The sequence below is a fragment of the Budorcas taxicolor genome, chromosome 15 (assembly GCF_023091745.1).
Source record: "Budorcas taxicolor isolate Tak-1 chromosome 15, Takin1.1, whole genome shotgun sequence".
Classification (NCBI taxonomy): domain Eukaryota; kingdom Metazoa; phylum Chordata; class Mammalia; order Artiodactyla; family Bovidae; genus Budorcas; species Budorcas taxicolor.
The window spans coordinates 80621724-80644224 of record NC_068924.1 but is presented as its reverse complement, the minus strand read 5'-3'; the positions used below and the strand labels follow the sequence as shown (position 1 = coordinate 80644224).

The window sequence follows — 22501 nt, the reverse complement described above, 5'->3', positions numbered from 1 at the left end:
CCTGGGCCCGTACGGGGTCAGCCCAGATCCAGTGAGGGGTGTGACGGAAGTCTGTCTTTAAGACTCACTGTGTGTGCTCAACCGGGCAGCCCCATGGACGCAGCCCCTCAGGCTTCTCTGTCCACGAGCGTTCCAGGTAAGAATAGGGCAGCAGGTTGCCATGCTCCGCTCCACGATCTTCCCCACCCAGGGACTGAACCCGAGTCTCCTAGCTGGCAGGCGGACTCTTTACCGCTGACCGCCTGGGCAGCCCCCTCAATCTGCACTGCCCTTTGGCTAGCCAGCTCCCTCGGGGCTCTCCTTCGTCTGCCTTCTCGGTCTGATCCCTTATCTCTGCTCTCAAAGCCATGGTTTCTCTTTGATCCGTTGTTTTCTTTTGCTGCGAAGCTCTCTTGTGCTATACTGCAGCAGCTTCAGGGTGATGCTCCAAGCTATGTAAATAGGAAGCCCTATTGTCATGCTTAAGTGACAGAAAGCTAGAATTAAAAAGAAATAAATATTAATTTATTTGGCTGCAACAGGCCTTAGTTGCAGAGGCAGGCTCTTCGCTCTTCATCGCAGCATGCAAGACCTGTTTTTAGTTGCAGGCATGCAGTCTCTTAGTGGCATGTGGAATCCAGGGGTACAACCATTATGCACCTTTGAGGTGCTCCCTAGGTTGGGAGCCCATATGGAGTTTAGCGCAGAACTCCCTGACCAGGACCGGAACTCCAGGCCCCCTGCATTGCAAGTGTGCAGACTTAACTACTGGGGAGGCTTAACTACCAGGGAAGTCTCAGAAAGCCAGAAATTTTAAGATGATAGCCGCTTTGAATTCAATGTACATTCCCACCTTTTCCATACAATTTTTTTTTTCTAATAATGATGAATATGGGCCATATAGGAGAAGAGTATAACAGCCTGATGGGGGACAGAATGTGTGTTAGGAAGAGCAAAAAGGGTCATATTAAAATGAACTCATTTGTGACTTTTACCGCAGATGGGCAAAGCAGTTAGCTGTAGGAGATTTTTAACTATCTGCTTTATGCTTTCTAAGCTTTTAGGCAAGAAATACATGGTAAGTGTAATTTAAAAATACAGTCATTTTCATTCTGGAAAAGAGAGAAGCACGAACACTAATATAAAACAAATAAATAAATAAAATGGACCCGTTTGCCTCTGACTGAGTATTTACTATCTGCCAGGGATTGTGTTTCACATATACCATCGCCTGCTAACCTTCGCAGCAACTCTAGGAGATCGTATAAGTCCATTTGGATGGGCGAACTGTGGCCTGTGCTTAGAGTAACTCAAGGGTCTTCCCTGACGGTACAGTGGCTAAGACTCTGCCTGTCAAAACAGGGGACACGGGGCTTGATCGCTGACCTGGGAGGATCCTACATTCTGAGGAGCGACTAACCAAGCCTCTGAGCCACGACTACCAAGCCCACTACCCTGGAGCTCCATAAAAAGAGGTGCCCTTGCGAAGAGAAGCCCGTGCTCTGCGTCTCTGGAGGGCAGTCCCTGCTCACTGCAGCTCGAGGACGCCCGCTCCCGGCAGTGAGGACCAGCGCAGCCAAAATAAATACCTAAAAAAGAAAAAAGTTAGACCGACTCAAGATCACACACTTGATGGGTGGCGGAGGTAGGATTTAGAGCCAGGTTTGTATAACTCTGAAGTGAGAGCTCTCAGCTGCCGTGCTTTACTTTTTACGTTGACCATCTTTGCAGACAAACGCTAGCCTATGCTGCCTCTTCACAAACACTAACTGATGAAAAATGGACAGTCTGGTTAGAGTTTTATCTGTCTTTCTCTCTCTTTCCAGTGGGAAGAATGTAAATTCTATCTGAGTTTGGCCCTAGAAAGGTTTGCAACTGAAAACTAGCTCTTGAATAAGGAGAATGGGTTACTCTTTGCGTAGGATCCCTGAGGTTCTCCCTGCCTTTGTCTACCCTTATAAGAATTTGAATCAGTCTTTAGTTCTGCATAAGGTAAATGCCTTGAGGCCATCATGGGAAACCTTCCCAAGCTTCTTCATTCTAATAGGAATCCAGGGGCACAACCGTTATGCACCTTTGAGGTGCTCACTAGTTTGGGAGCCCATATGGAGTTTAGCGCAGAACAAATTCCTTAATCTGCGATAGGCATATGTATTCATATACGTGTATTTCAGGGGCACTGATCATGTGAACTTTCTTGTAGAGCATTGCAGGTTGGCATGGACGGGTCCAGTAATGAAGAAAATTGCATTCATATGGTGACAGAGATGACTGAGTATCTGAAGACTTCTCTCTGGAATTAACTCGAGATAAGAGCTTGAGCAAATCACTCTATCTTTATTCTTCTATTTACTCACCTTTTGAAAAAGGGACTAGATTCAGTCAGTCTATTCATCTGCCATATAGCTTTCATGATTGACACATTGTTACTTTGGTCTTTAGAGTAGAAATACATCAGTCAGCTTCACCCTATAACCCTGATACTCTGTGCTCACCAGAGGCTTGGCTTACCAATAATCTCTTCATTTAAATTGCAAAATAAAGTGTTACCTAGTACGTGCAGTTGGTTTATGGACAATGTATTTGACTATATAAATATGACTCTATGGGAAAAATAATGAAAGGGGTCCTTGCTGATGAAGAAGTTGGAAAGTCTTACTCTATTTCATTACAGAAGGCCTGAGTCTTCCCCTCAGTCTCTGCACGGCTGCCTTCATTTCCTGGTTCTTCAGGGTGTAGATCAGGGGGTTCAGCAGAGGGGAGATGACAGTGAAGGTCGCGGAGACGGCCTTATCGGTGGGGAGGGCGGAGAAGGGCCGGGCGTAGACATAGATGCAGGGCACGAAGTGAAGGGTGACCACCGTGATGTGGGTGGTGCAGGTGGAGATGGCTTTCTTCCTGCCCTCCCCGGCCTGAGACCTTATTAGCGATAATATGACCATGTACGATACGAGGAGGAAGACGAACCACAGGGTAGAGATCAAGCCGTTGTTGGAAATCATCAGGAGCTCAAGGGCAAAGGTGTCCGTGCAGGCGAGTGTGAGGACCTGGGGGACGTCGCAGTAGAAACCGTCCAGGACGTTGGGTCCGCAGAAGGGGAGGGGGAGCAGCAGGGAGATCTGCACGATGGAGTGGACGAAGCCCCCCGCCCAGGAGGCCACGATGAGGGCAGTGCACCGCCCCCGACTCATGAGGGTCAGATAGTGCAGGGGCTTGGAGATGGCCACGTAGCGGTCAAAGGCCATCACCGAGAGGGAGAAGATGTCTGCGCCCCCGAGGAGGTGGAAGAAAAACATCTGTGCGAGGCAGCCACGGAAGGAGATGGCCTTTCTCTCCGAAAGGAGGTCCGCCAGGACCTTGGGGGTGGTGATGGAGGAGAAGCAGATGTCCAGGACGGAGAGGTTGCGGAGCAGGAAGTACATGGGGGTCTGGAGGCGAGACTCACAGCTCACAGTGACCATGATGAGGAGGTTGCCCAGCAGGGTGGTCATGTACACCAAGCACAAAAAGAGAAATAAGACCAAGCTCAGGTCTTGGGACTGAGTAAGCCCCAGAAACACAAATTCTTTTACTCTGCTACCATTTCCCAGCTCCATTGAACCATGCGTCCTCTTCCCTGTACCTGGGGCAAAGTGATAAGTGTGATTTCAGAGAGTGTTCGCCTTACCTTAACAGAGTCAGGGTTAGAGAGTCAGGCATTAGGTCTAAAAACTAGTGAGATCTTTCACCCAGTGGATATCTGTTCTGGGGTTATGGCTAACATGAGCAAAGATACCTCATGACACAAGCATGCATTTAGTTATTGTTTCCTATGTAAATCATAAATATTTTAGAAAATGAATACCACAATGCTCTGCATATGTAAGTTCTAAGTATTCAAGATAAAGTGACCATTGTAGCATGAGGAATATGAAGTTGGAGTCAGCTTGGTGAGTGGCAGCGTCTGATACCGTCGAGTTCCCAGGAGTTCCATTTTTTACTCCCAGATGATGCCTTATGTAAATGGCTTAAAAACTGCTATCTTTAGAATGGTTCTCTTTGGACTGAGTTCTACAGAAGCACTCCTCTCTTTTTCAAACCACACTTCCCCCCAATTATTTGATTTATTATTTTAAAGAAAATCCCACATTGTGCATAAATTTACCCATTACTACTCAATATGCTAACATATAATGAACTACCTACCATGCCATTAGCACACCAGCAAACAAAAATGCCTCACATTTCCTGACATAGATGAGACCCAAATATTGTGATTTCTTAAAAAGTGTTTCTTAAGGATTTTCCTGTTGGTGCCGTGGACAAGCCTCTGCCTGCCAGTGCAGAGGACGCGGGTTCCATCCCTGGGCCCGGAAGCCTCTACATGCTGAGGAGCAACTGGGCCCGCATGCTGCCGCCGCCAAGCCGAGCTCTGCAGCCTGAGGTCCACAGCCTAGAGCGGCGCCCACAGCAAGAGAAAACTCGGGAGCAACAATGGAAACTGAGTGTAGCCAAAAAGAAAGAGACGAATAAGACATTTTGGCAGTTTCTTAAAATGCTAAACATGCACTTACTGTTTAGTCTTATGGCTTTTGAGTTTGTACTGTTTTGGTGTGTGTGTGTGTGTGTGTGAATCTTTGAGATGGCCCTTAACTTATTTCTTTGCAGTTTGCCTCCCTTTGCTTGCTAGCATCAGAAACAAAGGTGAAATGCGTTCCCCTCCAACTTTCTGGGTATATCTTTCAGTTCCAACGAAGACCTTTCTTTCCTCCCTGCTCACTTTCCCTTCAAGTTGTCTTTCCTCTGGGTGCAGTTTTGTCCGTAGTCTATTTAGTATGGAAAATTAAAAAAGCTACGGGAGGTCTCATGGCATACAGCAGAGACCTGGGAAAGTCTGGCATCACAAAACCTGTTCAAGTCCCAGATAGACCCTAACTGGTTATACGAAAACAGGCAAGTTGCTTCATCCCTTTGGCCTCCGGCTCTGCACTGGTGTTTAGAAACAGTAGCAACTGTTCTATATAATTTTTATAAGGATTACATGAACTCACCTATGTAAAACATCAGTACTTCAGCAGATGTACAAGCTGGATTTAGAAAAGGTAGAAACACCAGAGATCAAACTGCCAACATCCATTGGATCTTAGAAAAAGAGACGATTCCAGAAAAACATCGACTTTCTGCTTCATTAACTACACTAAAGCTTTTGTCTGTGTCTATCACAACAAACTGGAGAATTCTTAAAGAGATGAGAATATCAGACCACTTTACCTGTCTCCTGAAACATCTGAATGCAGGTCAAGAAGAAACAAAGCCAGACATGGAACAATGGACTGGCTCAAAATTGGGAAAGGAGTACGTCAAGGCTGTATATTGTCACCCTGCTTATTTAACTTATATGCAGAGTACACTATGTGAAATGCCAGGGTGGATGAATCACAGGCTGGAATCAAGGTTGCTGGGAGAAATATCAACAACCTCAGGTATGCAGATAATACCTTTCTGATGGCAGAAAATGAAGAAGAACAAAAGAGCCTCTTGATGAAGGTGAAAGAGCAGAGTGAAAAAGCTGGCTTAACACAACTTTCATAAAATGAAGATCATGGCATCCAGTTCCATTACTTCATGGCACATAGATGGGGAAAAAATGGAAACAGTGACAGATTTTATTTTCTTGTGCTCCAAAATCACTGTGGACAGTGACTGCAGCCATGAATTTAAAAGATGCTTGCTCCTTGAAGGAAAAGCTATCACCAACCTAGACAGTACATTAAAAAAGCAGAGACATCACTTTGCCAACAAAGGTGCACATAGTCAAAGCTATGGTTTTTCCAGTAGTCATGTATGGATGTGAGAGTTGGACCATAAAGAACGTGCCGAAGGATTGATGCTTTGCAGTCAATCTTTAGGGAAATCAGTCCTTAATATTCATTGGAAGGACTGATGCTGAAGCTGAAACTCCAATTCTTTGTCCACCTGATACAAAGAACTGACTCACTGGAAAAGACCCTGATGCTGGGTAAGACTAAAGGCAGGAGGTGAAGGGGATGACAGAGGATGAGATGGTTGGATGGCACCACTGACCTGATGGACATGAGTTTGAGCAAGCTGTGGGGGACGGTGAAGGACAGGAAGCCTGGCGTGCTGCAGTCCATGGGGCCGCAAACAGTTGGACTCGGCTGAGCGCCTGAACAGCAGCAAAGCGCCAGCAGTGGGAGCCCGGCCTAATCCATAATAAGTGTGACTACACACGCGTCACCTCAAAGAGAAGCTTCAGGCTATTCATTCTCACAGACAAGCAACTCTTTTTTTTCTGGAAGCTTCCCTTTTAAAATTCCTTTTGAAGACATGAAAGTCACATTTGAGAGCTTTATAATAATAATTATTTTGACATTTAAAACTCGTGAAATCTTCTATAAAATAAGAATAGCAATTGGCTGAGAGGCCAGGCATACTTTTGTCCTTTAATCTCTGAGTCCTTTCTTTGCTTTTGTGGGGTGCTGCGGGCCCATATACCTTCCTCTTCTTTACTTAAAAATTTTTTTTATTTTATATTGGAGCATAGTTGACTGAGTGACTTCACTTTCACTTTTCACTTTCACGTATTGGAGAAGAAAACGGCACCCCACTCCAGTGTTCTTGCCTGGAGAATCCCAGGGACGGGGGAGCCTGGTGGGCTGCCGTCTATGGGGTCTCACAGAGTCAGACACAACTGAAGCAACTTAGCAGCAGCAGCAGAGTTGATTAACAATGTAATATCAGTGTTAGGTGTACAGCAAAGTGATTCAGTTATACATACACATGTGTCTGCTTCAAGTGACTCAGTGGTAAAGAACCTGCCTGCCAGTGCAAGAGGCGCGGGCTTGATCCCTGGGTCAGAAAGATCCCCTGAATAAGGACGCAGCATCCCCTCCAGTATTCTTGCCTGGGAGATCCGTGGTCAGAGGATCCTGGCGGGGTGCAGACCACGGGGCTGCGGAGCGGGATGCGACTCAGTGTGCCCGTGCACACGTATGTGTATCTATTCTTTTTCAAATTCTCTCTCCCTTAAGCTTGTTACAGAGTCCTGAGCAGAGTTCCTTGTACTGTACAGTAGATCTTTGTCGGCTATCTGTTTAAGCATCATAGGGACACACAGCTTCTTTAAATATACTGACCGTCTCTTGGAGGAGCTAAATATTTCCGAGAACGTGTGTTTTACAGCTTCATCAGAACATCCTACTTTGAGGAAAACAGAAGGCTATTTTTCTTTCCGTTGCAAGCAGAGTGACCCAGAAGGTGGCAGCAGTGTATGGCATAAGAAGAGGGCTTGCTTGTTTGGGCTTCGTGTCGGACCTCCTCTTAGCAGACCAGAGAAGGCTGGGGCAGGATGTCTCCGTGGAGAATCACAGGTTCTCAGGTTCTGGTTTTGCCCCTGTGTGATTCATGTGAATAAGAGACCTACTGAGTCTCCATGTATGGAATGGGGGTTGTAATACCTGCCTCCCAGGGAGCTTAGGAGGATCTGGGAAGTAACTTCTGCAGCGGTCTCAGCGCACAGGCTTGCTGTGGTTCAGTCTCTGAGTCGTGTTCTACTCTTTGCAACCTCATCAATGGCAGCACTCCAGGCTTGCCCGTCCTTCGCCATCTCCCAGAGCTTGCTCAGACTCATTGTGTTGATAATGCCATCCAGCCATCTCATCCTCTGTCATCCCCTTCTCCTCCTGCCTTCAATCTTTCCCAGCATCAGGGTCTTTTCCAGTGAGTCAGCTCTTCGCATCAGGTGGCCAAAGTATTGGAGCTTCAGCTTCAGCATCAGCCCTTCCAATAAATATTCAGGGTTGATTTCCTTCAGGATGGACTGATTCAACCTCCTTGCAGTCCAAGAGACTCTCAAGAGTCTTCTCCAACACCACAATCTGAAACATCAATTCCTTGGCGCTCAGCCATCTTTATGGTCCAACCTTCTCATTCGTACATGACTACTGGCAAAGCCATAGCTTTGACTATATGATGATTAGTACTCTGTTGAGTAACCTTAATACAAGAGGCTTATCAGTAAATGAGTGTATTGAACTAAGTGGTAGCTGAGCTAGAGAGGAAATGTTTACCAGCAAAAACCAACTCCATATATTTGCTACAGAGATTGAGAGAATCCATCCTACTTACAGAAGCCTTCCACAGGGTCCCCCAAGTAAATAACAGACTGTGGTCTGCACAGGAGGGTAGAAGGAACCTCAGGCCCCAAGGTGAGCCCATTTATCAGAAAGGGCAGGCCCCACGCTCACCATGTTCAGGAGCTGGAGGATGCTGCTGCTCCCTCTTTTTGCTATTTTGAATCCGTCTAATTATTTAGCAAATATTAAGGGAAAATGGGCAGAGTTCTGTGCTCTTTGTGAGAAAACAGTGTAACCCTAAATCAGTGGGAAAACGATTGAACTCTAACAGTAGGAAGGCCATGATGGGATCATCTAAAGACAGACGAAGAGCTGTGCGTGAGGAAAGGGCGATTTCTCCTTGAGAGACTCAGGGAATCCTGCGTGGAGGAGGTGGCGTTATGTTTGGGGCATGTAGGAATGGAGAGAAAGGGAGCTCTGACTCTCGGGGACCATTGGGATGATGAAAGCTGCTTGCGAGTGGGAAGTTTGGTGGGAACGAAGAAGCGTAAACAGGTAGACCCGGAAAGATACAGGAAAGAAAATCATTGCTATACCTTTTCTTTTTTTTGCAAATGTAAGAAAAGATATGTAGATGTTCATCATTGTACAATTCTTTCCATATCTTTGAGGGTTATAACTATTTTATTTTTCTCTCTTGTTTTAAATTTAGCATAAAAAAAAATCTCTCCTTTGTGCAGCTCAAGAGGTGCCAGAAAGCAGAAAGTGCTTTTTCCCAGTTCCAAACGGAGCTTGTTTTCATGTCTGTCATCTTGCAATGTCTCTGTTGTTAATATCTCTTCTCTGTGCTGTTCTGCCTCTGGGTACACTGGGACCTTGTGTGCTTATTATTTGTAGTTACAATATATTTATAAATATTAACAATTAAATCTAGATTTCAGTTTTTCTCCCTGCTACGCCTCAACACCCAGACATCACAGATGTGCATACCTGGGTAGAGTTGTGTGTGAGTGCTAAGTTGCTTCAGTCGTGTCGACTCTGCGAACCTCTGGATGGTAGCCCGCCAGGCTCCTCTGTCTGTGAGATTCTCCAGGCAAGAATACTGGAGTGGGTTGTCACACCCTCCTCCAGGGGGTCTTCCCGACTCAGGAATCGAACCCGCACCTGTTATGTTTCCTGTATTGGCAGGCGGGCTCCTTACCACTAGCGTCTCCTGGGAAACCCAGGTAGTGTTATACATCTTACTTAAAATCTCCAACCTCCTTTCCAGGTCTCCGACATCCTAAATCACACTCACACGAATCACTCAGCTTCAGAAAATTCTGTTAAATACCCGTCTGAAAGCCAGTGACTTCAGCGGCCTCCATCTTTATGAGGAAAAGGGCAGACACAGGGAGCCACATTTTCTTGACTTTTCCATGCTGAGACTCAGTGCCGCACCACATTTACCAATTCCTTAATCCCCAAGCCAGTGTGAGAATTATCGCAGGGAAAGCAGATGGATGTGCCTCTGGAAATATTCTGCTGATGGAGAGGTGGTTTCAGTGGGAGTAATTAAAAGGCTATTCAGGCACATACACTTTGTTATCAAACTGTGTATTTTGTGTTGGAGCATAGCCAATTGCCGCTGTGGTGGTAGTTTCAGGGAGACAGCAAAGGGACTCGGATGTACGTATGCATGCATCCATTCTCCCCCACACGCCCCTCCCTTCCTGCCTGCCATAACATCGAGCACAGTTCCATGTGCTGTGCAACGTGTCTGCATTCGTTCTTCATTTTAAACATAGCAGTGTGCACATGCCCACCCCAAACTCCCTGACTCTCCTCCCATCCCTCCCCCCTGGCAGCCAGAAGTTGGTCTCCAAGTCCATGACTCTATTTCTGTTTTGCAATTAAGTTCATTTGTATCAAAACTTTTTAGATTCTGCATATAAGGAATTTCATGATGTTTCTGCTTCTCTGTCTGACTTGACTCAGTATGACGATCTCTAGGTCTATCCACGTTGCTGCCGATGGCATTATTGCATTCTTTCTGCTGACTGGATATGTATACATGTACCAAATCTTCTAAGCATAATGTTCATCTGTCAGTGGACATTTAGGTTGCTTCTGTGTCTTGGCGATTATAAACGGTGCTGCAGTGAACATTGGGGGTGCAAGTATCCTTTTGGACCATATTTTCCTCCAGATATATGCCTACTAGTGGGATTATTGGGTCATATGGTAGCTCTATCTTTAGTTTTTTAAGGAACCTCCATATTGTTCTCCAAGGTGGCTGTGCCAATTTACATTCCCCCCATTAGTGTAGAAGGGATCCCTTCTCTCCAACATTTACTACTTGTGGATTTTTTGATGATAGCAATTTTAACTGGTGTGAGGTGATATCTCATAGCAGCTTTAATTTGCATTTCTCTAATAATTAGAATGCTGATCATCTTTTCATGCAGGCACATATACTTTGAAACACGTATTTGTTTGGGGTCTAACATTTTCCAGCAGTGGTAAAGGTTCTCTCCTTGACCACATACTGCACAGTTCAGTTCAGTTCAGTTGCTCAGTCGTGTCCGACTCTTTGTGACCCCATGAATCGCAGCAAGCCAGGCCTCCCCGTCCATCACCATCTCCCGGAGTTCACTCAGACTCATGTCCATCGAGTCAGTGATGCCATCCAGCCATCTTATCCTCTGTCGTCCCCTTCTCCTCCTGCCGCCAATCTCTCCCAGCATCAGAGTCTTTTCCAATGAGTCAGCTCTTCACATGAGGTGGCCAAAGTACTGCAGCTTCAGCTTTAGCATCATTCCTTCCAAATAAATCCCAGGGCTCATCTCCTTCAGAATGGACTGGTTGGATCTCCTTGCAGTCCAAGGGACCCTCAAGAGTCTTCTCCAACGCCACAGTTCAAACGCATCAATTCTTCGGCACTCAGCCTTCTTCACAGTCCAACTCTCACATCCATACCTGACCACAGGAAAAACCATAGCCTTGACTAGATGGACCTTAGTCGGTAAAGTAATGTCTCTGCTTTTGAATGTGCTATCTAGGTTGGTCATAACTTTACTTCCAAGGAGTGTCTTTTAATTTCTTGGCTGCAGTCACCATCTGCAGTGATTTTGGAGCCCCCAAAAATAAAGTCTGACACTGTTTCTACTGTTTCCCCATCTATTTCCCATGAAGTGATGGGACCAGATGCCATGATCTTCGTTTTCTGAATGTTGAGCTTTAAGCCAACTTTTTCACTCTCCTCTTTCACTTTCATCAAGAGGCTTTTTAGCTCCTCTTCACTTTCTGCCATAAGGGTGGTGTCATCTGCATATCTGAGGTTATTGATATTTCTCCTGGCAACCTCGATTCCAGCTTCTGTTTCTTCCAGTCCAGTGTTTCTCACGGTGTACTCTGCATATAAGTTAAATAAGCAGGGTGACAATATACAGCCTTGACGTACTCCTTTTCCTATTTGGAACCAGTCTGTTGTTCCATGTCCAGTTCTAACTGTTGCTTCCTGACCTGCATACAGATTCCTCAAGAGGCAGGTTAGGTGGTCTGGTATTCCCATCTCTTTCAGAATTTTCCACAGTTTCTTGTGATCCACACAGTCAAAGGCTTTGGCATAGTAAATCAAGCAGAAATAGATGTTTTTCTGGAACTCTCTTGCCTTTTCCATGATCCAGCGGATGTTGGCAATTTGATCTCTGGTTCCTCTGCCTTTTCTAAAACCAGCTTGAACATCAGGAGTTCACGGTTCACATATTGCTGAAGCCTGGCTTGGAGAATTTTGAGCATTACTTTACTAGCATGGGAGATGAATGCAATTGTGTGGTAGTTTGAGCATTCTTCTGCATTGCCTTTCTTTGGGATTGGAATGAACACTGACCTTTTCCAGTCCTGTGGCCACTGCTGAGTTTTCCAACCTGCTGGCATATTGAGTGCAGCACTTTCACAGCATCATCTTTCAGGATTTGAAACAGCTCAACTGGAATTCCATCACCTCCACTAGTTTTGTTCATAGTGATGCTTTCTAAGGCCCACTTGACTTCACATTCCAAGATGTCTGGCTCTAGATGAGTGATCACATCATCATAATTATCTGGGTCATGAAGATCTTTTTTGTACAGTTCTTCCGTGTATTTTTGCCACCTCTTCTTAATCTCTTCTGCTTCTGTTAGGTCCAGACCATTTCTGTCCTTTATTGAGCCCATCTTTGCATGAAATGTTCCCTTGGTATCTCTAATTTTCTTGAAGAGATCTCTGGTCTTTCCCATTCTGTTCTTTTCCTCTATTTCTTTGCATTGATTGCTGAAGAAGGCTTCCTTATCTCTTCTTGCTATTCTTTGGAACTCTGCATTCAGATGCTTATATCTTTCCTTTTCTCCTTTTGCTTTTCGCCTCTCTTCTTTTCACAGCTATTTGTAAAGCCTCCTCAGACAGCCATTTTGCTTTTTTGCATTTCTTTTCCATGGGGATGGTCTTGATCCCTGACTCCTGTACAATGTCACGAACCTCTGTCCATAGTTCATCAGGCACTCTATCTATCAGATCTAGACCCTTAAATCTATTTCTCACTTCCACTGTATAATATAAGGGATTTGATTTAGGTCATACCTGAATGGTCTAGCAGTTTTCCCTACTTTCTTCAAATTAAGTCTGAATTTGGCAATGAGGAGTTCATAATCTGAGCCACAGTCAGCTCCTGGTCTTGTTTTTGTTGACCGTACAGAGCTTCTCCATCTTTGGCAGCAAAGAATATAATCAATCTGATTTCGGTGTTGACCATCTGGTGATGTCCATGTGTAGAGTCTTCTCTTTTGTTGTTGGAAGAGGGTGTTTGCTATGACCAGTGCATTTTCTTGGCAAAACTCTATGAGTCTTTGCCCTGCTTCATTCTGCATTCCAAGGCCAAATTGGCCTGTTACTCCAGGTGTTTCTTGACTTCCTACTTTTGCATTCCAGTCCCCTATAATGAAAAAGACATCTTTTTTGGGTGTTAGTTCTAAAAGATCTTGTAGGTCTTCATAAAACCTTTCAACTTCAGTTTCTTCAGTGTTACTGGTTGGGGCATAGGCTTGGATAACTGTGATATTGAATGGTTTGGCTTGGAGACGAACAGAGATCATTCTGTCGTTTTTGAGATTGCATCCAAGTACTGCATTTCGGACTGTTTTGTTGACCATGATGGCTACTCCATTTCTTCTGAGGGATTCCTGCCCACAGTAGTAGATGTCATGGTCATCTGAGTTAAATTCACCCATTCCAGTCCATTTTAGTTCGCTGATTCCTAGAATGTCGATGTTCACCCTTGCCATCTCTTGTTTGACCACTTCCAATTTGCCTTGATTCATGGACCTGACATTCCAGGTTCCTATGCAATATTGCTCTTTACAGCATCGGACCTTGCTTCTATCACCAGTCCCATCCACAACTGGGTATTGTTTTTGCTTTGGCTCCATCCCTTGATTCTTTCTGGAGTTATTTCTCCACTGATCTCCAGTAGCATATTGGGCACCTACTGACCTGGGGAGTTCCTCTTTTGGTTTCCTATCATTTTGCCTTTTCCTACTGTTCATGGGGTTCTCAAGGCAAGAATACTGAAGTGGCTTGACATTTCCTTCTCCAGTGGACCACAGTCTGTCATACTGCACAGCCTCCCCTGAATGTTTCAACAAACCCTCCACCTTTGGACCACCATGTTTGTCTCTGCTTTGTCCAATTTTAACAAAAATCCTGCTAAGTTACTTTAGCCATAATTCCCCACCCTCCCGATCTGATCACTTTCCTTGTCTGATCAGCTTTCTCATCCTCCACCACCTCCTACATGATGTCTGATCACCCTGGCTGCTGTCAGCAAGAATCCTGTTAGGTCAGGTTAGCCAGGATGCCTCCTTACCCTAATGGTTTCCTTTGTAATTTTCTCATTGTGAAATAAATGTTTGTCTTTAAGGATTGTGAATTTCCTCAGGCAGTTTCACCATTGCAGGGAGATTCCTGAAGGTATTGGCAGGAGCCCTTGGATCGGAAGGGTCATATAGGTGAGAGTGAAGGAGGGCTCGGCAGGGTGATGACTCAAATAGATGATGGGGTTCTCGTAAGGTCTACACTGGCTCCATCAGCAAATCCTACTTGCTTGACCTTCAGAGTTTTTCAGCAATCCTGCTACCTCCACCATGACCACCCGAAGTCATGTCTTCATTATTTCTGCTGTCGTCACTTCTTAACTGGGCTCATGTTTTTGTCCTCAACCCTCTTTAGTCTGTTCGAAACAGTAGCACCTACAATTCTGTTAAAACTTGCGTAATTAGTCCACTTTTCAAAGTCCTCGAAGTGTAGCTCATCTTAGGTATCGTGACAGCCCAAGTCCCTACAATGGTTTAAAAAGTCCTAGTGAGCTGATCTTATGACCCGGCTTTCTCTCTGACCTCAGTGACTACCCCTCTCCTTGCTTCCTCTCATTAATAACAAAGTCTTTCTCACTGTTTCTTGGATACTCTGGGCACATCTCCCACCCCAAACTTAGAGCTTCTGCACGTCTGATTTGTGGGCTGATAGTTATATCACAACGTGAACATTTTTCTAATTTCAAAAATTTTAAGACCTATCATTTACCTTCAGAAAAGGAAACAAAAAGCCTCCCATCACCTGTAAGCATAAACAAATGAAGTATGGATATATGGAAAAATATGTGAAACCTGTTTTCCACTTCATCTCAACTCTTAAGTATATGGGCATCTTCTGGAGCAGCTTCAGAGGTTTCTGTTTTAGGAAGTCAGGTTGTCAGGACATTAAAAAAGAGTCGGTTGTTTCCTTAACCTTAGCAGCGAAAAAGTGACTATGAGGCAGTATTCATTTATTGACTTTTTGGTTTTAAAGTTTAATTTGTTTATTTTTGGCTGCACTGGGTCTTTGCTGCTTTGTGCGGGCTTTCTCTAGCTGCGTGGTGGGAGGGCAAGCCTTTGCTGCGTGGTGGGCTTCTCATCGTAGTGGCTTCACTTGTCGTGGCTTCTGGGCTCTGGGCACGGGCTCCAGTAGTTGCGGTGGATGGGTTTAGTTGCTCCACAGCGAGTGGAATCTTCCTGGACCAGGGGCCGAACCGATGTTTCCTGTACTGGCAGACAGATTCTGACCCACTGCGCCACCATGGAAGTCCATTGTTTTTTTTTTAATTCAGCAATTTCTATAAGTGGTTTCTATGGTCTGCTTGCCCTGCCAGGTGCTGGGGACAAAACCGTAAACAAACGTAAAGAGAATCAGGAATGGGAAACAGTGTCCTGAGTGCTGGCTTAGAGCCCAGCACTGGGCGCGGGAGACAGTGGATGGTGCTCAGTGCCAGGGCTTCAGAGGATGGGCACAGTGAGGACCCTTCATGAGGTGATGCAACTCCTCAGGTCAGTTCAGTTCAGTCGCTCAGTCATGTCTGACTCTTTGCGACCCCATGAACCGCAGCATGCCAGGCCTCCCTGTCCATCACCAACTCCCGGAGTTCACTCAAACCCATGTCCATTGAGTCAGTGATGCCATCCAACCATCTCAACCTCTGTTGTCCCCTTCGCCTGTTGCCTTCAATCTTTCCCAGCATCAAGGTCTTTTCAAATGAGTCAGCTCTTTGCATCAGGTGACCAAAGTATTGGCGCTTCAGCATCAGTCCTTCCAATGAATATTCAGGACTGATTTCCTTTAGGATGCACTGGTTGGATCTCCTCGCAGTCCAAAGGGACTCTCAAGAGTCTTCTCCAACACCACACTTCAAAAGCATCAATTTTTCGGTGCTCAGCTTTCTTTACAATCCAGCTCTCAAATCCATATGTGACCACTGGAAAAACCATAGCCTTGACTAGACGGACCTTTGTTGACAAAGTAATGTCTCTGCTTTTTAATACATTATCAGGGTTGGTCATAACTTTCCTTCCAAGGAGTAAGCGTCTTTTAATTTCATGGCTGCAATCACCATGTGCAGTGATTTTGGAGCCCAGAAAAATAAAGTCTGACACTGTTTCCCCATCTATTTCCCATGAAGTGATGGGACCGGATGCCATGATCTTAGTTTTCTGAGTGTTGAGCCTTAAGCCAACTTTTTCACTCTCCTCTTTCACCTTCATCAAGAGACTCTTTAGTTCTTTTTCACTTTCTGCCTTAAGGGTGGTGTCATCTGCATATCTGAGGTTATTGATATTTCTCCTGGCAATCTTGATTTCAGCCTGTGCTTCTTCCAGCCCAGCGTTTCTCATGATGTACTCTGCATAGAAGTTAAATAAGCAGGGTGACAATATACAGCCTTGATGTACTCCTTTTCCTGCCAGGGTCCAGCCCCAGTGGATCCAGGGTTTTATTTAATTAGAAATATAAGATCAGATTAGGAAAAAATAGTGTAGTAGGAAAATGAGTGGAGAAAAGAGGCTGATTAACTTGGTTTACGTGGAAAACCAATGAAGTTCCAGACAAGGAACTTGCACCGTCTATGTTGGGCCACAGGCGCCCGCTTGAATAGCTGAGGATGCCCTGCCTTGGGCTCCCTCTCGCGTGGGTCTCAGAAGCCCGGGCAAGTAAGTAGACTCAGTGAGCCTCCATGTTCCAAGGGATCAGCCTGAAAAGGGAGAGGGAGGGAGAGGGAGCAAGAGAAAGAATCGACACGGGGGAGGCCAGGCTTGTGCAAAAACCCCTCCAACTTTATTATTCAAAAGGTGTTTATATACCATAAATTTTACATAATGGAAGATACAGAGTCATGCAGGGGCCGCAGTCCTGACCCTTTCTGTACATCTTTTTGTATACACAAGATCTCAGGTGATTTAGTTATCTTCTGGCCAAGAGGCTTGTTAATACTTTTTGGGTCTCTTCCTGAATGAATGTTAATCTCGTTTCCCCTGAAGTGTCTTTCTTTAATCTGCGTCTCCTTAAAGAACTAAAGTTACATCTCTATGGAACAAAGGCGCAGTGGGTTATAACAAAGAAGGTACTTAACTCAAAGATCTAATGTTGCTACTTGTTTTTTCTATATACCAACTATATCAACAAATAAAAGATATTAAAATTTGGCAGCAAGTATTGGCTCAACAATGAGATGCTTTATCAGTTTTATTCTAATGACCTTGACACCTCGGAAGCCCCTGTATTCCCAGGATGTTTTAAACTTCCTGTGCCTCTGGCGGTTGGGAGACTGTAAACAATTCACATGCGAAGCTGTAAGAGTCCTGTAGGCAGTCCTATAGGCAGTCCTATAGGTAGGCTAGAGAGCTATCAGAGGGGGTTTGACCTGAAACATCCCTTTCAAATGCAGAAGACTAAAGCCCTGAGTTAACTTTTTCCAGAGTGTGTCAGAAGTGTGGAAAAGTACAATACAATAAGGCAGGCAGATTCTTATTTTTGGGGTACATGCTCAGGAAATACCAGGGGGAAAACCTGAGGCCTGACTCGCCTTGCCCATCAGGCCTCTCCGCATGACCTCGTCATGGGTGGGATTCCTCATGCTGGCTCTCAGCATTTTCCTATTTGGAACCAGTCTGTTGTTCCATGTCCAGTTCTAACTGTTGCTTCCTGACCTGTATACAGGTTTTTCAAGAGGCAGGTCATGTGGTCTGGTATTCCCATCTCTTTCAGAATTTTCCATAGTTTATTGTGATTCACACAGTCAAAGGCTTTGGCATAGTCAATAACGCAGAAATAGATGTTTTTTTCTGGAATTCTCTTGCTATTTCAATGATCCAGCGGATGTTGGCAATTTGATCTCTGGTTCCTCTGCCTTTTCTAAAACTAGCCTGAACATCTGGAAGTTCATGGTTCATGTACTGCTGAAGCCCGGCTTGGAGAATTTTGAGCATTACTTTCTAGTGTGTGAGATGAGTGCAATTGTGCGGTAGTCTGAGCATTCTTTGGCACTGCCTTTGGGATTGAAATGAAACCTGACCTTTTCCAGTCCTGTGGCCACTGATGAGTTTTCCAAATTTGCTGACATATTGAGTGCAGCACTTTCACAGCATCATCTTTCAGGATTTGAAATAGCTCACCTGGAATTCCATCACCTCCACTAGCTTTGTTCATAGTGATGCTTCCTAAGGCCCATTTGACTTCACATTCCAGGATGTCTGGCTCTAGGTAAGTGATCACACCATCGTGATTATCTGGGTCGTGAAGATCTTTTTTGTACAGTTTTTCTGTGTATTCTTGCTACCTCTTCTTAATATCTTCTGCTTCTGTTAGGTCCATACCATTTCTGTCCTTTATCGAGCCCATCTTTGCATGAAATGCTCCCTTGGTATCTCTAATTTTCTTGAAGAGATCTCTAGTCTTTCCCATTCTATTGTTTTCCTCTATTTCTTTGCATTGATCACTGAGGAAGGCTTTCTAATCTCTCCTTGCTATTCTTTGGAACTCTGCAGTCAAATGGGTATATCTTTCTTTTTCTCCTTTGCTTTTCACTTCCCTTCTTTTCACAGCTATTTGTAAGGCCTCCTCCGACAGCCATTTTGCTTTTTTGCATTTCTTTTTCTTGGGGATGGTTTTGATCCCTGTCTCCTGTACAATGTCACGAACCTCATTCCATAGTTCATCAGGCACTCTGTCTATCAGATCTAGTCCCTTAAATCTATTTCTCACTTCCACTGTATAATCATAAGGAATTTGATTTAGGTCATACCCGAATGGTCTAGTGGTTTTCTCCACTTTCTTCAATTTCAGTCTGAATTTGGCAATGAGGAGTTCATGATCTGAGCCACAGTCAGCTCCCAGTCTTGTTTTTGTTGACTGTACAGAGCTTCTCCATCTTTGGCTGCAAAGAATACAGTCTGATTTTGGTGTCGGCCATCTGGTGATGTCCATGTGTAGAGTCTTCTCTTGTGTTGTTGAAAGAGGGTGTTTGCTATGACCAGTGCATTCTCTTGGCAGAACTCTATTAGCCTTTGTCCTGCTCCGTTCTATACTCCAAGGCCAAATTTCCCTGTTATTCCAGGTGTTTCTTGACTTCCTACTTTTGCATTCCAGTCCCCTATAATGAAAAAGACATCTTTTTTGGATGTTAGTTCTAGGAGGTCTTGTAGGTCTTCATAGAACTGTTCAACTTCAGTTTCTTTAGTGTTGCTGGTTGGGGCATAGACTTGGATTACCATGATATTGAATGATTATTCTTGAAAACGAACAGAGGTCATTCTGTCATTTTTGAGACTGCATCCAATTACTGCATTTCAGGCTCTTTTGTTGACTATGATGGCTACTCCATTTCTTCTGAGGGATTCCTGCCCACAGTAGTAGATATAATGGTCATCTGAGTTAAATTCACCCATTCCAGTCCACTTTAGTTTGCTGATTCCTAGAATGTCGATATTTACTCTTGCCATCTCCTGTTTGACCAGTTCCAATTTGCCTTGATTCATCAACCTAACATTCCAGGTTCCTATGCAATATTGCTCTTTACAGCATCAGACTTTGCTTCTATCACCAGTCCCATCCACAACTGGGTATTGTTTTTGCTTTGGCTCCCTCCCTTGATTCTTTCTGGAGTTATTTCTCCACTGATCTCCAGTAGCATATTGGGCACCTACTGACCTGGGGAGTTCCTCTTTTGGTTTCCTATCATTTTGCCTTTTCCTACTGTTCATGGGGTTCTCAAGGCAAGAATACTGAAGTGGTTTGCCATTCCCTTCTCCAGTGACCACATTCTGTCAGACCCATCCGTCTTGGGTGGCCCCACATGGCATGGCTTAGTTTCACTGAGTTAGACAAGGCTGTGGTCCGTGTTGGAGAAGGCAATGGCAACCCACTCCAGTACTCTTGCCTGGAAAATCCCATGGACAGAGGAGCCTAGTAGGCTGCGGTCCATGGGGTCGCTAAGAGTAAGGCACGACTGAGCGACTTCACTTTCCCTTTTCACTTTCATGCATTGGAGAAGGAAATGGCAACCCACTCCAGTGTTCTTGCCTGGAGAATCCCAGGGACGGGGAGCCTGGTGGGCTGCCGTCTATGGGGTCGCACAGAGTCAGACACGACTGAAGTGACGCAGCAGCAGTGGTCCATGCGAATAGATTGGCTAGTTGTCTGCGATTGTGGTGTCAGTTTGTCTGCCCTCTGGTGCCCCCTCTCAGCACCTGCTGTCTTACTTGAGTTTCTCTTACCTTGGACGTGGGGTATCTCTTCACGGCTGCTCCAGCAAAGTGCAGTCGCTGCTCCTTACCTCGGATGTGGAGTAGCTCCTCCTGGCCACGCTTCCTTGGTGGCTCAGACAGAACTCCTCGGTGAATCCATATTCTAATTCAAGCTGTGCTAACTTCAGGGAACCTGCTTTCAACCACTAAAATGTGGGCTTTGGAAAGGAAGACCTTCAGCAAATAGCTATTTAATTTATTCATAGTCTAAAGTCAGAGGAGGAACTTCTTTTGGATATATTTGCTTCCTCAAAATGTGCAAACCTGATAGAATCCAAATGCACAAACTGCGTTATTTTCTAATGTGTCTCATCTCCCTTCCTGTGAACAGTGTAGGAATGCAGAGAGAATGTCTGGGTATATATTTTGCTTTTTATTTAACTGAAACATTTGTTTAGATGAGTGTAGATTCCCATGTGGTTGTAAGAGACAGCAAGAGAGACCCCACTGTAACTCATTCTGCTGCAGTGACCATTTCACAATATGCATGTGTATCCAAACATCAAGTTGTGCATCTTAAATAGATGCCCCTTGTATTTGTCAGTTGCAACTCAATAGAGCTGAAAAAACCCCACAGCTATCCAATGGGATAAGATTATCTGAGTGTACTGGACTCCATTTTCTTTATTTCTTTCAAGGCTGTAAAGTGACATTCATTTCTCTAGCTAACTACTCAATTTCTCTGCTTCTTCTGTAATATAAAATCCATTTTAAAATTATGATTGCATGCTGATCAGAACATTTGTAAGTCATATGTTTCTTAATGGGGCTTTCCTGGTGGCTCAGAGGTAAAGAATCTGCCTGCCAATGAAGGAGATGCAGGTTTGATCCTTGCGTTGGGAAGATTGTCTGGAGAAGGAAATGGAAACCCACTCCAGTATTCTTGCCTGGAGAATCCCATGGACGGAGGAGCCGGGCGGCCTATAGTCCATGGGGTCCTAAAGTGTAGGACATGACTTCGCGACTAAACAACAATAACAGCAACAACAATGTATCTTAGTAGACTTTAAAAATTAATCAGCCATCCTTTAATAAATATAGATTATTGATGCACAAAGACTTTCAAAGGTGGTGAAACGGAGTGAGCTATCAGTCTATGCCCTTTCTGAAGGCCCGAGTCTTCCCCTCAGTCTCCGCATGGCTGCCTTCATCTCCTGGTTCCTCAGGGTGTAGATTAGGGGGTTCAGCAGAGGGGAGATGACGGTGAAGGTCACAGAGACGGCCTTATCGGTGGGGAGGGCGGAGAAGGGACGGGCGTAGACGTAGATGCAGGGCACGAAGTGAAGGGTGACCACTGTGATGTGGGCGGTGCAGGTGGAGACGGCTTTCCCCCTGCCCTCCCCGGCCTGAGACCTTATTAGTAATAATATGACCATGTACGATAGGAGGAGGAAGACGAACCACAGGGTGGTGAGCAATCCGCTGTTGGAAATCATCAGGAGCTCAAGGACAGCAGTGTCCGTGCAGGCGAGTGTGAGCACCTGGGGGCCGTCACAGTAGAAAGTGTCCAGGACATTGGGTCCGCAGAAGGGGAGGGGGAGCAGCAGGGAGATCTGCACGATGGAGTGGACGAAGCCCCCCGCCCAGGAGGCCACGGTGAGGGCAGTGCACCGCCCCCGACTCATGATGGTCACATAGTGCAGGGGCTTGGAGATGGCCACGTACCGATCCAGTGCCATCAGTGACAAAGAAAATACATCCACCCCTCCAATAAGATGAAAGAAAAACATCTGGGTGAAGCAGCCATTGAAAGAGATGGCCTTTCTCTGGACCAGAAGGTCCACCAGGACCTTGGGGGCGGTGATGGAGGAAAAGCAGATGTCGGCAACAGATAAATTCCGGAGCAAAAAGTACATGGGGGTGTGAAGGCGAGAGTCCCAGGTCACCGTGGCCATGATGAGGAGGTTTCCCAGCAAAGTGGTGACGTACACGAAAAGGAGGAAGAGAAACAGGACCACGCTCAGTTCTTGATTCTGGGTCAGGCCGAGGAAAATAAATTCTTTCACCCGTGTGCCGTTTCCCAGCTCCATGGACGCATCCTCTTTCTGACTGGTTTGTTTGAAGCTACTTCATATGAAAGTGCTCAGCTATTTATCTTGCTTTCTTCTTAAACACTGTGAATGCAATTCAGAACTTTCCCCACGTGGCTGTAGTGTTTACAATTGGTTGAGTTGTCCAAATTTTTAGGATTGCAGTTTAGTGAACCATGCAAATCATCATATGTGAAGCCATTCAACAACTGATTTCCTGTAAACCTGTTTTTGGAAGGAATAAGCATTTGTGTTAAGTAGTGACCTTTACTTCATGGGAAATAGATGGGGAAAC

The 22501-nt window shown here is 45.2% G+C and overlaps 2 protein-coding genes across 2 annotated transcripts; both read right to left on the bottom strand.

The window, feature by feature from the left end:
• Window positions 1–2639: 2639 nt before the first annotated feature.
• LOC128060301 (olfactory receptor 4D11-like) lies at window positions 2640–3575 on the bottom strand. Its single transcript, XM_052652683.1, has one exon. The coding sequence runs from the start codon at window positions 3573–3575 to the stop codon at window positions 2640–2642; it is 936 nt and encodes a 311-aa protein (XP_052508643.1).
• Window positions 3576–21270: 17695 nt separating this feature from the next.
• On the bottom strand, window positions 21271–22206 carry LOC128060015 (olfactory receptor 4D10-like). Its single transcript, XM_052652221.1, has one exon. It carries the CDS (start codon window positions 22204–22206, stop codon window positions 21271–21273), a length of 936 nt encoding a protein of 311 aa, XP_052508181.1.
• Window positions 22207–22501: the final 295 nt, after the last annotated feature.